This window comes from Microplitis demolitor, chromosome 7, assembly GCF_026212275.2.
Source record: "Microplitis demolitor isolate Queensland-Clemson2020A chromosome 7, iyMicDemo2.1a, whole genome shotgun sequence".
Lineage (NCBI taxonomy): Eukaryota > Metazoa > Arthropoda > Insecta > Hymenoptera > Braconidae > Microplitis > Microplitis demolitor.
The window spans coordinates 1,768,150-1,783,351 of record NC_068551.1 but is presented as its reverse complement, the minus strand read 5'-3'; the positions used below and the strand labels follow the sequence as shown (position 1 = coordinate 1,783,351).

The window sequence follows — 15,202 nt, the reverse complement described above, 5'->3', positions numbered from 1 at the left end:
CTATTGAAGTCATGGGATGACAATTCGTGTAAAGGATGAAAAAAAATTAATCGGTTGACATACAGCCGAAATTTTTATACAATTAGATGACCCCATGTTTTCATTATCCATCTTATGACATTTGCACCAGATCTTTCTCTAGATTCAAAATTTTTCATTCAAAATCATCTGTCCAAAAAAGTGTTCAATAGAACCATCTACATTATTGTTATAAAACGGTTCGTATTATTTTAATGATTTTTTATTAAATAGGTAATAAAATAAAGTGATATATTAGTCTAAACAACTCTAAGTTAAGTGTAAAAGCATTGAAATCACCAGGATAATTTGTAATAAACAATAAGCTTAAACAGTTACTAAAATAATAATAAATCATAATAATAATTGATACTGTAATAAACGTTAAGTCTTTCAGTTAACGTCGGCTCTGGAGTCCGGAGCTTTAGTAGTCAGCACCAGTCAGCACACAAAAGCAAATGATGTTAACGGTACAGTTTTCTCGTATATAATACTCGAGAGATAGTGTACAGTCTACAGGTGGGCATTGAGAGAGTCTGAGAATATATAATAATAATAACAATAATTTAAAAAGGAGGAGAAGACTTGTTTTCTCTGAGTCCCCACGGACACTACAGCCCGGCCCCGACTTGATGCCTTGATTGGTAGTGTTTCGCTAGTATTCAGTACATCGTCAGTCTCAGAGCTCGCGAGCTCTCTTCTACACCTGCGTATTATTTTTTATTACTATCATCATCCACTGAGTGCGTAAAAACATTTTTTACTCCATATATTTTTAAATTTTAATTAACTACCGCCTATTATAATAGTGTTTAAATTTTAGTCTCACCTCCATTTAAATTTAAAATGTTTTAATAAAACAAAATATCCCAACAGGTTTATTGTTATTTTCTTAAACTACTGACACAATTTTATAAAAGGAAGCCGTCGTGTTGATCGGCTTCTAAGTGCGTCCTGTTTCCTGCATAGGTGAGTCATACTCCAAAAATAATAAACTTTAAAATAACAAAAAATCATATATTTATTACTCTGTTTACAACCTAGGGTTTAAATTTAATTTCTCACCATTTAGAGCGATGATTTAATTCTCACGTGATGTTATTATTCATCAACAAATTTCACTTCCAAAACGGGCTTTCCTGATTAGTATTTCAAGAGTAACGTCTACGCATACTATAAAACAATTTATTTACTCATACCGTGGGATTAAAACGCTATTATTTTTTTTCACATCAACTATAAAGAATGTAAATATTTTTAAAAAACCGGTTCGCTAGATACTCCTACACTTACCCTTGAAGATTAAGAGAATACTCCGAACTGAGTGGATTTTAAATCCCATTACGTCATGTTTCGAAATTGCTACACCATTAAGTATAAATATTTTTCATTAATCAATTGCAATCAATCAGTAATAATAGTAATAATAAATATTATTAATTATACTGGTGATTTATTGGACGTCTACTCGTTAAGAACCGGGAAATAATGAATGCGCAAATGATACAAACACACGTGTAAGCATAAATACAAGTGATAACGTTTTATTAAATGGGTTAAAAGTATGTGAACATGCGAACAATACTGTTGACCTCATTATTATGCTGATTACTCTGGTAACAAGGTCATTGATCCTTAAAGACATCTGCTATGGTATTTTTAAATGCCATTTTAATCATCTTTTACTTTACTTATATATATTTATATATAGTAATAATAATTTGGCCCACTTATTCAATGCACTTAATAAAATGTGTAAAGTGCTTTCACGATGTAAAAAAAAAAAAAAAAAACAAGTTTTGATTAATATCGCAACAGTGTCGCATAACTCAATCTGATAATTAAAAATAAAAATAGCAACAGTATGTTATGTAATATTTAATAATTATTATTACAAGTAAATATATAGATAAATATATGTCGTGTGGATTTAATTGTTGTCGATGGACCATGTGGCTGTTTGTTCTTCTAGGAAATCGGGTTTTCCCATCCGGATATGTATTGAAAAGGTCACGTAATAAGGAAAGAACAGAAGCATGGAAGCGTGTACAAGAACGTCCCGGATGTTTTTCAATACTGCGATAGTAATTATTATTTCAAATAATTTACCACACGACAAATTACCCTGGGAATTATTGATTAATTTTTACAACAATTATTTTTTCATTTTTCATTATTCTTAATAGCATTCTGCAAGAACGAGTATTACTAATTTAATGCTGAATTGTTTGGTGAGAATTCAATTATACGTAATACTGATTCGCGGGTTGATCACGTCAATACTTGCGGTTATTTTCACTGGCTAACGTCGATTGTGATGATCAGTGAATAGAAAGTAGGCAGTACTTGTTGTAAAAGCAAATAATGTCTATTTTAAATTAACTGAGACCATAAAAATTCAATGCAAATCTACTGTTTTTATTGGCGTTTAACTTTTTTACTGCAAAAATAAACTACCGTTTTTTTTAAATTAATTTAAATTAGTTTTCTAAAAAAGCCGACGAGGAAGTGATGGAAATTTTTATTCAGTGAAAAGTAATTTAATGTAACTTTTTTTTTCATTTTTTACAGAAACTAGGCGTAGAGATGACGAAGTTTACAACTGTCTCTTTGCTCCTGTGTGGTTTTGTCGTCGTAACAACAGCGGAACCGTACGTACACAACATTTTTTAAGTAACAGTATTAGTAAACTCATATACTTATACTTGAACATATATATATATATATATATATATTTATATATATATTCATATACACATGTATATTGAGTGTGTAGTCTATTGTCATCTTGAGCGTAAATAATAATCACTAAAAAAATGATGATAATGTTCCTTGCCTGCAGATACTACACGGTCGTTGCTCCAAAAGTGGTGCGTCCTAATTCAGAATACCACGTCGCCGTGTGCACCACAGGAATATCAACGCCGGTAACAATAGCCGTCGAGTTAGATGGAGAGTTAGATAATAATGAAAAATTTAGGGTCTTCCACGAAGACATCGTTGAGCCATATACGACTCGGGTTTTTAAACTTGAGGTAAAAAAATAATACAATTGAGGGAGACCACTAGTGTGACCGCCTGAAAAAAGATGATTTTTAGGAATTTTTTTAAAGAAAATTACTGCATGGAATGTCCTAATATTTTAAAGATATGTAGATGGATACATAATAAATATAAGATAAAATTTTCGGACCAAAAAATTCAATTTTTTGCCTGCAGTTCAAATCAAATCGATCGGAAGATTTGTCTTCAAGCTATACCTGCAGCAATTTTGAAAAATGTATTTTTGAGAACCGATAAGCGGCTGCCTTCAGAAGGCTGCAACTCAAAAAAACTATTCGAGATATGCACCAGAAATTTTAGTTTGTTATTTTTGAAGTTATAGACTCGAAATTTGCAAAAGAAAATTGATTTTTTCAAAATTGTAAATTAGTGGTCCCCCTTAAATAAATTTATTTATTAAATCTAAAAAAAAAATGGATATAATCTGATAACAATATTAAAAAACAGATTGGCGATACGAGTCCTGGAAGGTACACATTAACAGCTCGCGGTACCTCCGGTTTACTCTTCACCAATACAACCTCACTCCAATACGTACACAAGAGTTATTCTGTTTTCATACAAACAGATCGAGCGATCTACAAACCCGGCAGTGAAGTTTTATTCCGATGCGTAGTTCTAGATTCTAGATTAAGACCAGCTCTTACTCGGCAACTAGATGTCTATATCACGGCAAGTTTACATTTTTTTTTATCACATATTTAATTTCATTAATTCAAGTACTTAATTTTTTTGTTTACTCAGTCTATATTTATTGCGTCTTTGTATCTCATACTTAATTTAATTAAATAAATTAAATTACGGCTGTAGGACGGTAATGGAAATAGAATAAAGCAGTGGAATCGTCCGCCAATAAGCCGTGGGATATTTAGCGGCGAGTTGAAGTTATCTGAATCACCAGTACTCGGTGATTGGAAGATAGTAGCAAATGTTGTTGACCAGACTTTTGAAAAGGAGTTCCAGGTTGCCGAGTACGTGCTACCGAAATTTGAAGTCTCTATTAACGCTCCGAAACATGCGACTTTCAAAGAAGGAAAAATAGTCGCCACAGTCTCTGCTAAGTAAGTCAACTAAATAAAGTAACTAACAAATAAATTATTTATAATGAAACCTACAATGATTTATGACAGATATACATATGGCAAACCAGTGAAAGGTGAAGCAACAATAACAGCCTACCCAGATATATTTTCCGGAGTACTCCAGCCGATTTTCCAAGCGCCCATAAGAAAAGTTGTGCCCATAGACGGCAAAGTTACCGTAGATTTTGATATCGCCAGCGAGTTGAGACTTACTGATGAATATGAAAGACCCATAGAACTGGAGGTGGCTGTCGAGGACGGGCTGACTGGAAGAAGGCAAAATGTTTCAATGCAAATGACATTGCACAAGCATAAGTACACAATGGAATTAATAAAGACATCGGACTATTATAAGCCTGGTTTAAAATATACTGCCTTTGTACGTAAAAAATTTAGTTGATTTGCTGAATTGACCTAGAGCCGGTTAATAACACAATTTATATTTTATTTTTTATTGTTAGATCAAATTAGCTTATCATGATGGCTCGCCAGTGAGAGACAACAACAATCCGGTTAAAATAAGTTACGGTTACACGTACAACCAGTCTGCTTACACGAACATCACGAGAATGTTGGACAGCAACGGAATGGTTCAGCTGGACTTCTATCCGCCTAATAATTCTAGCGAGGATGCTTCGCCGTTGAATATTGAAGCCGAGTATTTGAATCTTCATGAGTGGTTCCCGGCGACAAACCAGGCAATGTCACCCAGCAATACTTTCATTCAAGCGACTGTTAAAACTGACAAGCCGATGGTAAACCATGAGGTTGAGATCGAAGTTAATTCCACCGCGCCTTTGAAATATTTGAGCTTCGAAATTTTGGGTCGAGGTGACATACTCAATGCCGGTTCTGTTTTAGTTTCCGATAAACATGTCGCTTCTTTCAGGTACTTATCCTAAATTATTCCTCATTGATCATGTCAGATCATCAAATAAATATTCCAATGAATTTTAGATTTTTGGCGACTTATGTCATGGCACCGACGGCTCATGTTCTTGTTTATTACACCCGAGAAGACGGTGAAATAGTTGCCGATGCTCTGGATGTCGAGTTAGAAGGCACTCTGCAGAATTTCGTTGACATAAAAATGTCAACCGAAGAAACACAACCTGGAGAAGCCGTCGATGTTACGATTTCAGCGAAACCCAATTCGTATATCGGTGTTTTGGGAGTGGATCAAAGGTCTTTGTTGTTGAAATCAGGCAACGATATCTCTCGCGTATGTTTTATTTTTTTACTGAAACTTTTCAATTATTTAATAGCGATAATTAATATTTTATTCATTAATAAATGCAGGATCAAGTAAATAAGGAATTGAAATCCTATGATATGGTGGAAGAGTCTCCTTACTCAGACATGGCATTCGAACGGTCATTCTGGAGGCCTGGATCAGCAACCGCTGACGACGTTTTCCACGTAAATATCACAAATTATTTTGAAAATACAATTATGCAATAAAATAAAATACTAATTAATTATTTTTACAGAAAATTGGAACGGTTGTGCTCACAAACGCTTACATCCACGAGAATTATCCGATCCGTAAGTACAAAACTAATTAACAATATCTCCCGACTAACTCGTTGATTGCATCTCGCATCGAGACTAACTAAGTCACTCATTAATCACAGCATTAAACCATAAATTAAAAATAATTAAAAATTTCCTATTGTTTACAAAGACATGTTTAACCATCCAAGCTCGGTTGAACAAATATAGAGCAGATAAATTTACATTTTAACAATGGTTTATAATCTGTGTATGCGTAGTATACTACCGAACTAGTTTTGCGGAGGAATCGATGTTGCACATCCCCGCGAGCAGTTTCGACTCAGTCGCATTTCCATCTGAGAAGCCAAAAGTACGCAAGAATTTCCCCGAAACGTGGCTTTGGCAATCGCTTGACGCTGGGTAATGCCAATTATATTTATTATTTAATATCAATAATCATATCTATCCTTTTACTATCAAATCCAAAATAATTTTATCTTCTTAAAATCATTCGCTGGCTGGTTTATTTTTTACTACTCATCTTCTCAACTTCTAGGACCCTTAGAATAAATAAATACGCTTCCTAACGTCACATCATTATCGAACTACTAACGAATAACGGAGTAATCAGCTTATTTACTAACCAGTAACTAATAAATTAATTAACAAAGTATTTAATGGTTTGATGAGGATCAATTGTGGGATCAGTGATCGCTGGTAGTTTAAATTATCGTGTGTAAATATACGAAGCTAAAGAATTGGATTACAGGACAGCCGGGATATCTGGAAGGTAGAGTACGAGGTTCGGCTCATGGTGCATCCACCCTGAGACCAGATATTGGTCCCCCAGTCACGCACAGACTAGTGACGCGACCGCCACTGGCTGGTCCTTATGCATTTTCACGCATCCCAACTCCTGTATGGAATAAGCCCCGTGTTTTCCTTATGCATGACATCTCGAGCACTTGGCTTTTCACAAACTCTTCCTCAGGGTATTTATTTCTATACTATACATGTACATTACGTTTATTTTTATCTATGCATGGACATACGTCACCCTGTTATCATTTATCATTCTTTTTCTATCGCTGCCTATTAATTCGAATTATTATCATAAAACATTATTGGATGATCTAGGTACAAAGGAGAAGCTGTTATAAGACGCAATGTACCTGATTCAATAACTTCCTGGGTCCTTACTGCATTTTCTGTTGACTCAACTTACGGACTGGGTCTCATTGACGTCCCTCGCAAGCTCAAAGTCTTCAAGCCCTTCTTCATTTCTCTTGATTTACCGTACTCGGTTATGAGAGGAGAAATCGTTGCGGTACCCATTGTTGTATTTAATTATATGGATAAAGATGTAACGGCTGATGTCGTACTTGAGCATGCTGGACAATTTGAGTTTGCGGAAGTCTCTAATGAAGTGCATGATACTCCTAGTAAGTATTTTTATTTATATTTTTTATTTTAAACCGATGTACTTAATATTTATTTTTTTTTATTTGACTAGAACTTGAACTCTTCCGCAAGAAACGAATTGACGTGAAAGCTAATTCTGGATCTAGCGTATCATTCATGATAATACCTAGAGATTTAGGCTACATCACCATAAAGGCCACCGCTAGCAGCAAACTTGCTGGGGACAGTGTCGAGCATAAATTGCTTGTCAAGGCAGAAGGAGAGACTCAGTATAGAAACAAAGCTGTCTTTATTGATCTACGCGAAAAAAGAAACATCCAGACAAATTTGACTGTTGATATCCCAAAGAATTTCGTTCCCGGGTCAGAGTTTGTTGAAATTTCAGCTGTCGGAGATATTTTGGGGCCTAGTATTCCTAATCTAGCAAATTTAATTAAAATGCCTTTTGGATGCGGGGAACAAAATATGTTGAATCTCGTCCCCAACATTGTCATCTTGAATTATCTGAAGGTATTTTCATATTTTATATAATTTTAATTTCATTGTCAATAATATTTTTAAAATTTTAGAATACAAATCAACTGACACAAGCAATTCAAGGCAAGGCGCTGAGATATCTAGAGGTTGGTTACCAACAAGAATTGACGTATCGTCACAAAGATGGATCATTTAGTGCTTTCGGAGAGTCCGATACCAGCGGAAGTACCTGGCTAACAGCATTCGTCGCGCGATCATTCAAACAAGCAGCCGAATATATTACTGTCGAAGACAGAATTATCAACGAAGCTCTCCTGTGGTTATCAAACGTCCAAGCGCCTAATGGAAGCTTCCCAGAAGTTGGTCACGTCAGTCATCGTGACATGCAAGGCGGCGCATCTAAAGGTCTTGCCTTAACAGCATTTTCTCTCATCGCTTTCCTTGAGAACCCGGTAAGAAAATTCACTTTTATAATTATATTTATTTACAAGCGTAGATTGATGTCTTAATTAATTAATAATTATCATAGGATGCTGAAGGAAAATACAGAAATACGATCAACAAAGGCGTTGATTACATCGTGACAAATATGGAAGGTCTAGATGACACATACGCACTGAGTTTGTGTACTTATGTATTAAATTTAGCGAGACATCCCTACGAAGATGCTGCGTTTAATTCATTAGAATCTCGAGCTACAACTAAAGAAGATTTAAAATGGTGGAGCAAACCCGTTCCAGTTGACGATAAAAATCCGTGGTTTGATACACTGCCGCGATCAGTGGATGTCGAGATGACTTCTTACACTCTCTTAACTTATCTCCGTAAGAATCTTATCAGCGATTCAATAGCAGTTATGAAATGGCTCGTCAAGCAAAGAAATCCTGAAGGAGGATTCTCTTCTACTCAGGTACGTTACAGCAAAATATTAAATCCTATAAGTCAAAAAAACTACTGTTTAATTAAAACAATAAATTTTAAAAAATAGGACACAGTGGTAGGCCTACTGGCGCTTTCGAAACTCGCTGAGAAATTATCAACGAGGACTAACAACATCGCGATAACAATCCAGTACGAAGGAGGCGGACAGAGTCAGATGAACATCAACGCAGACAATGCGATGATCTTGCAAAAACATATTTTACCTCGTAAAACTCGTGTCGTAAATATTACAGCAACCGGACAAGGTTTTGCTATTATTCAAGTCTCCACTCATTACAACTTAAATGTCACCGGTGCCTGGCCGCTGTTTACTCTGGATCCCCAGGTCGACAGAATTTCAAATGAAAATCATTTACAACTTTCTATCTGCTCTGGTTTTGTACCCACTAAAGAATCTAATGAGAGTAATATGGCTGTGATGGAAGTGAGTCTTCCTTCCGGTTTTACTGTAGACATGGACTCACTTCCTAGTTTACAAGTATCGCAACATGTCAAGCGAGTTGAAACTAAAAACGGCAATACGATGGTCGTATTATACTTCGATAAGGTAAAAAAAAATTTTATTAAATTAAATTAATTAATAATTATCATTATTAGCATAATTATTATTAATTAATCTATTAATTACAGATGATTAAAAAAGAATACTGTCCTACGATATCGGCATACAGAACTCACAAGGTCGCTAAACAAAAACCAGTACCTGTATCTATCTACGATTATTATGATTCATGTAAATAATTATTTTTTAATTTATTTCTTTAATTAAACTGTCGTCATAATTTAATTTTATTCAATAAAAAATTTCCAGCGAGGAGAGCCAGGGTATTTTATGAACCTCACATGTCGACGCTCTGTGACATCTGCAAGGAAGAAGACTGCGAAAACTTGTGCGTCGGACAACCCGGAAATGAAAAATACAACACTCCAGGCTCTGCATCGCAGTCATATTTCTGTATATACAATTACTTTGTACTATTATTCGGGTTTTTGTTACTCCGAAAATTATAATTTTATTTATATTATTAATTTTTCTTATATATTAGTTTATAGATTTTTATATAGATTATTAGGCGAACGTAAGTAAGATAATCAAAGTGATAAGTATTTACATTTATATTAAAAAAAAAAAAAAAATTATTAAGATACTTATTCTTAACAATATTAAATATTTAATATTATTTTTATGTAAATTACAACAAAATTTATATGAAATATTTTTCACTATTTATAAGCAGTAATAAATATTTTTTTGTTGTTATTTAATTATTTAGTTTTATTATTATTTATATTACCAATAAAATAATGAGTGTCTATGTAGCTGACAATTGGTGATTTTTGAATTTTTGAATAAATATTTAAAATGCAAGTAAAATAAAAATTTAAAAATCCGTATTTAAATAATCGAAAAGTACGCGCATTTTTTCAAATTTCATTATTTTAATTTGTTTATTTATGAAACTTAAGTTAGCCGAAGTCTTATAATTTTTGAATTTTTTTCAAAACTCACAATAAAATAGCATAAATTACTTATGTCTAAGTTGCTAATAATCGCAAATCCAAGAATTATGAAATTTCAAATATTCAACCCTTCCCGCGTTTTATTTAAAAAATGAAACAACAGAGGCAGCACACGTAAGTTCAAATCTAAAACATTACTCCCTCCATAATCGTCATAGTTTCGGGTTAATTGTCCAAGACAAGCGAAATTTTATTCTTAATTATTTGAGAAGCGTCTATCTGTTTAATAATAATTATTAAAAATTATCACTAAAGGCGCAAAACATAAAATATATTTATTACTCACAGTCAATAAACCTTCACAAGTAAGTACTTAAACATAAATTTTAACACAGCATCAATAATTCAAAATAACCACAAACTTTTTTTTTCCCATGTACATACGGATTTAAACACGGATCAAAAATACGCCGCTCGTTTATAATAAAACTAACCTAATCGCCAATTATTATTTTTAATATCCGACATTTATTTTTAATCTCCACTTACACATTACCTTCTATTTAAATCCACGACTAACGCAGAGTTGAGTTATTGAGACATTGCTCCAAGTGTTTAGTTCGGTATCAAAGTTAGGCGTGTGTTTGTCTAAAAAAAAAAAAAAAATGAAGTCTGTTGATGATTGATTGGTAACTATATTGATATTAATAATTTATTTATAGATATGAGGCGCAAAAGTGAGCGAAATAAATCAAAATCGTCGCCAGAAAAAAAAACTGAGAAACCGACACGTAAATCAACACGTCGACGTGCCAAAAGATCACCGTCGACATCACCAGATCGTGAAAATAGTAATGACGTTGATACATTAACGAGCAGTGATAAAGAGTCAACAGTATCGTCGTACAAAACACGGTTACATAGCAGTAATAAAGATCGTGACAATGTCGAAACGATTATTGAGGAGCCTGAAAAAGTATCGTCAACGGACAATAACACGTCAGTTGCCAACAAGCAGCAGCAACAGCAGCAGCAGCAGGAAAATCAAGATATGGAAGACGGTGGCTCGGTTTGGAAAGCAGCCCGCGCTGATGCATCACCCGGCGAGATACCAAAACTTAAATTATGCAGACAGAGAAATTTATCAGAAACTTCGGACGTGTCGTTGAGCAGGAAAAGAACAAGCAAGTGGCAGGAGAGCGGCAGCGAGGGCGGTATTGCTGAGGAGGCTGATTCGGCTGACGAAAAACCAGCGTCGTCGTCGTCGTCTTCACTTAAGATGATGACAACGACAACGAATGTTGGTGATGAACCGGCTGATGATCCCTCGTCAACGATCCCTGGTCGGGACTCCGGCGAAGAGGTAAGTGATTGCAAGGAGTTCCCGTCCGAAAATGCTTCAGCGGAATTGTCTGATGATAAACAAAACATAGATAGACCACCGTGTGGTGACACGATTGATGATGAGACCAATGATTCCTCTACGAATACCAGCTGCATCAATACCGACACCAATCTCAATGATGTCAAGGTTCCTGTTGATGATTCTAAACCGGATAACTCTAAGACTGATGATTTAACTACTGGTATCGTCGAGACAACTACTGAGATTGGAGATACTATGGCGGAAGTCGGAGAAACTGCTGCAGAAGATGGAAAAACGGATACGGAAATTGGAGAAGCAGCCGCGGAAGTTGGAGAGACGAACACGGAAAGTGGAGAAGCAGCCACGGAAGTTGTAGAACCAGCTGTTGAAGTTAAAGAAACGACTGCAGAAGCTGAAGAACAAAATATCGGTGATAAACATGCTAAAGATGTTGAAAAAACAGAAACTGAAGTAAAGACAGCAGTCGAGTCACCGGAGGTTGAGAGTGAGAAACAAAAAGAGGCAGTCGTTGCTGATGAGAAGGTTGAAAAACCTGAAGAGGACAAGGATGGTACGGCTAAAGATCAACCAGAAGTTGTAGCTAAGGCAGAGCCAGCTCGCAAAGACATGAGCAGTGAAGACGAGAAGGACAAAAAAAAATCACGGAGATCTCAGTCTTCGGATTCAAACGATGACAAGCCTAAGTCTAAGGTAAAGAGGATGCGAAGGACTAGTCGCAGGAAGCACCGCGACAAGTATCAAGACTCGTCAAATTCCGATACGCCGGAGTCTGATGACGACCAAGTGAGAAAGAGCGACAAAGAGGAGGAGGGAATAAAGCTGGAAGTTACTCCGGAGAAGTCACCGTTCGCACAAGAAGCCACTGAAGCTACTGATCGTTCTCCCGAGACGGAAATTGTTTTGTCACATCAGAATGACAGCATCGCTGAGATCGATGCCGAGGTACACAATAATACTAAAGAGCCCAGTACTCCTCCGCTTGAAAAATCCGAAGCTGCCGCTGTGATCCCGGCTTCAACCAAACCCAACAAAGTCAATTTAAAAAGATCATTGTAAGATTTTATATTTGCATACTTTTTATTTTTTATTTTTCAATAAAAATTAATTATTTACTTATTTATTTTAGCTCACGAGTTACGGCAGAAAAACCGGAAAAACCAGAGGTCGATGGTAATGACGCCAGTCACAATAAAGTAAATTTTTTAATTACTTATAATTAACTAATTATTTTTTCAACATTACTAATAATTTATTTTGCTGCAGGAGAACCATGTAAGCAGTGGTCAAGTTGAAGCATCTGTCATTCCAAAAAGACGTCGCTGGGGTACACTGAGTACTGACACGGCACCAACACTCGCGATTTCAACAGATTCCCTTAAGGTACTAAGATATTTCACCCGCCTTTTAATTATTCCAACTTGTTTGCTTTATTTTTAAATTTTATTTACAAGGCTTTGGTACCTGGAGCTAAACCCTTGTCTATGAGCGAGGTTCGCTTGTCCAAAGATGACGATGAGGATCGTGATCGACGCAGAGAAAAGGAGAAGCGTCACAGCGCGAATGAGGGACCGATGGAAAAGCCGAAGGAAGATGGAGAAGCTACGAAATTAGAAGTTACTAAATCTGATAATCATATAGGTAAATTTATTTGTTTTCAATAAATATATGTTAGATATTAATAATAATAATTTTTTAAAAATTTGTTTTAATTTTTAGCTGCAAGACGAAAAATTTCAATTGTAAAAGATATACCACCAAAATCACCTAGTCCATTACCTGCACAGCCAACAAGTGTACTATTGATTAAAAATTTAGTGCGACCGTTTACTTTAAATCAAATAAAAGAATTATTATCACGTACTGGAAGTATTGTCGAAAATGGTTTTTGGATGGATAGAATTAAGTCGAAATGTTTTGTAGAGGTTTGTTATTTTTATTATAAACTGAAAGAACAATATCAAGCTCCAGAAATATAAAAAAATTAATTTTTCAGTACTCGAATGAAGATCAAGCTTTTGAAACCAGACAAGCACTTCATGGCATTTCCTGGCCGCTATCAAACCCAAAGAAGCTCCAAGTTGAATACGCGACGAAAGAGGAAATGGAGCAGGCGCGCGAGTCATCGAAAGACCAAGTGCCCTTACGGAAAACCGAGCCCATGACAGCAGCAGACGCTTGGCAGCAGGAATGGGGTCGCGATGAGAAAACAAATTCAACGACCAAGGCAAGTAATCGACATTTATATAGTATACATATGTATCATTATGTAATAGTAGTGTAATTAGATGTTTATTTAAAATTAAAATGTTCGCACAGGTGACGGTAGTGAGAGAATGGGACCTGGGTAAAGAAGACGGCCACCATCTGATGAAGGAAAAAGACCGGGAAAAAAAAGAAATGGAAAAGAAAAGACGGCAGAGAAGTCGCAGTCCAGTAGCTAATCAACACTTGCCACCACCGGCGAGGAAGTTTAAGAAGAAAGAAGATGAGCCGCCGCCAGCTAAACTTCTCGACGACCTTTTTAGGAAGACCAAGGCTACACCGTGCATATATTGGCTACCGCTCACTAATGAGCAGGTTTGTTAAAACATTTATTTTAACGGTACTAGTTGCGCAATTACTTAAAAAAAAAAAAATACTCAATTTGTAATAACAATTATACAATTTTTTAGATTGTTGTTAAAGAAGAAATGCGACGGCAACATATGGCTGAGCACGCGCGTAGATTGGAGGAGATGAGACGCGCGGAAAGAAATCGCGATAATCGCCGACGACGAAGTCCAAGAAAATAAATATACACCCTTCCTTATCTTGACTCTTTCCTCTCTTCAGTCTAACTCTATCTTCTTACTTTCGTTTCATCGACATTTTGCTAATTTGTCCTAGACACCATCAATGCGCGCTTCAAAAATTTATTAATAAAAGCTTTTTTTTTTTTTTAACATTTTTCACTAACGCGAATCAAGTGAATCCCTGCCTTAATTTCTCTAAAAAATAACACCTATAATTATTTGAATTTAAATAATTAACCGCTTACACTTTTCATTAAACAATTAATCGTCCGTGCAATAAAAAATTTACAATTCCCGTTAACTGTTTCCTTATTCTGGATGATGTTATTTTTAAAGTCAGCGGGAAATTTAATTACAAGATGGGGAAAAGGAAAACACCTGATGTGTGCATGTCTGATATTTAAAAAAACAATATAATCCTGAACGCTCCTGAATTAATATCCTGTCCTGGAGTTTCTCTAGCATTAAAACGTGATTCTTACAGGTTCACAAACGATCATTGAATTCACCTGAATCGGGCCGGTAATTATGTGATTGATTCAAATCTATACGATAATTCGCAATGGTATGCGGATATGCAGATATTGATTTTGGCGATTCTCGTCATTAACGTCAGGACACAACGTGGGACTTTGTATTAGCAAATAATATAGCAGTCGATAAATATATTAAAGTATATTTATATCGAAACAATGTTTCTTGCTATAAATAATAATATAATTTTGAAAAAATTAATCAAGCCAGACGATTATATTGATTTTGTTTTTTATAAAATTATTTTTTTTGATAAATATAAATATATATTTATTAATGATAAAGTTATTTAAGCTGATAATTATTAATTGTCGTAAAATAAAATAATAGAAGTACATTTATAAAATTTAAGATCAGCAGGAATTTAAATTTAGCAATAATTTGATTAAATAATTAAATAATTAAACTAAATAAGTCAATAATTATTTTATAAATAACTTTGAATAATTGAAATTGTTTTCACTTATGTTTTTTTATAACACCAGACAGCGAGTAAGAGATTTTTAATTTATAAATAAAATAATTACTCG

The 15,202-nt window shown here is 34.9% G+C and overlaps 2 protein-coding genes across 4 annotated transcripts; both read left to right on the top strand.

Moving 5' to 3' along the window:
- Positions 1-560: 560 nt before the first annotated feature.
- LOC103570964 (CD109 antigen) lies at positions 561-9,621 on the top strand. 3 transcript variants are annotated; one of them, XM_008548890.3, is made up of 19 exons: positions 561-761; positions 895-987; positions 2,590-2,669; positions 2,861-3,053; positions 3,529-3,753; positions 3,892-4,142; positions 4,212-4,542; positions 4,625-5,052; positions 5,121-5,385; positions 5,463-5,582; positions 5,654-5,708; positions 6,427-6,649; positions 6,795-7,099; positions 7,171-7,589; positions 7,649-8,008; positions 8,086-8,466; positions 8,545-9,045; positions 9,129-9,231; positions 9,310-9,621. In XM_008548890.3, exons 3-19 carry the CDS (start codon positions 2,605-2,607, stop codon positions 9,507-9,509), a joined length of 4,425 nt encoding a protein of 1,474 aa, XP_008547112.1. In that variant the 5' UTR covers positions 561-761; positions 895-987; positions 2,590-2,604; the 3' UTR covers positions 9,510-9,621. The 3 variants fall into 3 exon arrangements, with proteins under 3 accessions (XP_008547112.1, XP_053596410.1, XP_008547113.1); XM_008548891.3 differs by lacking the exon at positions 6,427-6,649 and adding an exon at positions 5,936-6,077 and having other exon boundaries at positions 565-761; XM_053740435.1 differs by having other exon boundaries at positions 561-987.
- Positions 9,622-10,161: 540 nt separating this feature from the next.
- LOC103570963 (apoptotic chromatin condensation inducer in the nucleus) lies at positions 10,162-14,873 on the top strand. The gene is made up of 9 exons (XM_008548889.2): positions 10,162-10,324; positions 10,682-12,398; positions 12,473-12,539; positions 12,610-12,726; positions 12,798-12,984; positions 13,063-13,268; positions 13,340-13,570; positions 13,663-13,923; positions 14,019-14,873. Exons 2-9 carry the CDS (start codon positions 10,684-10,686, stop codon positions 14,136-14,138), a joined length of 2,904 nt encoding a protein of 967 aa, XP_008547111.1. The 5' UTR covers positions 10,162-10,324; positions 10,682-10,683; the 3' UTR covers positions 14,139-14,873.
- The last annotated feature ends 329 nt before the right edge of the window (positions 14,874-15,202 follow it).

What these genes read in the sequence shown, in the direction of transcription:
- LOC103570964 (XM_008548890.3), top strand. Translation starts at nt 2,605, where the DNA reads ATGACGAAGTTTACAACTGTCTCTTTGCTCCTGTGTGGTTTTGTCGTC. An exon ending in AACTAGATGTCTATATCACG is followed by an intron (nt 3,754 to 3,891) that starts GCAAGTTTACAT and finishes TTACGGCTGTAG; the next exon opens with GACGGTAATGGAAATAGAAT. An exon ending in TCGCTTTCCTTGAGAACCCG is followed by an intron (nt 8,009 to 8,085) that starts GTAAGAAAATTC and finishes TAATTATCATAG; the next exon opens with GATGCTGAAGGAAAATACAG.
- LOC103570963 (XM_008548889.2), top strand. Translation starts at nt 10,684, where the DNA reads ATGAGGCGCAAAAGTGAGCGAAATAAATCAAAATCGTCGCCAGAAAAA. An exon ending in GTCAATTTAAAAAGATCATT is followed by an intron (nt 12,399 to 12,472) that starts GTAAGATTTTAT and finishes TATTTATTTTAG; the next exon opens with CTCACGAGTTACGGCAGAAA. An exon ending in TAAATCTGATAATCATATAG is followed by an intron (nt 12,985 to 13,062) that starts GTAAATTTATTT and finishes TTTAATTTTTAG; the next exon opens with CTGCAAGACGAAAAATTTCA.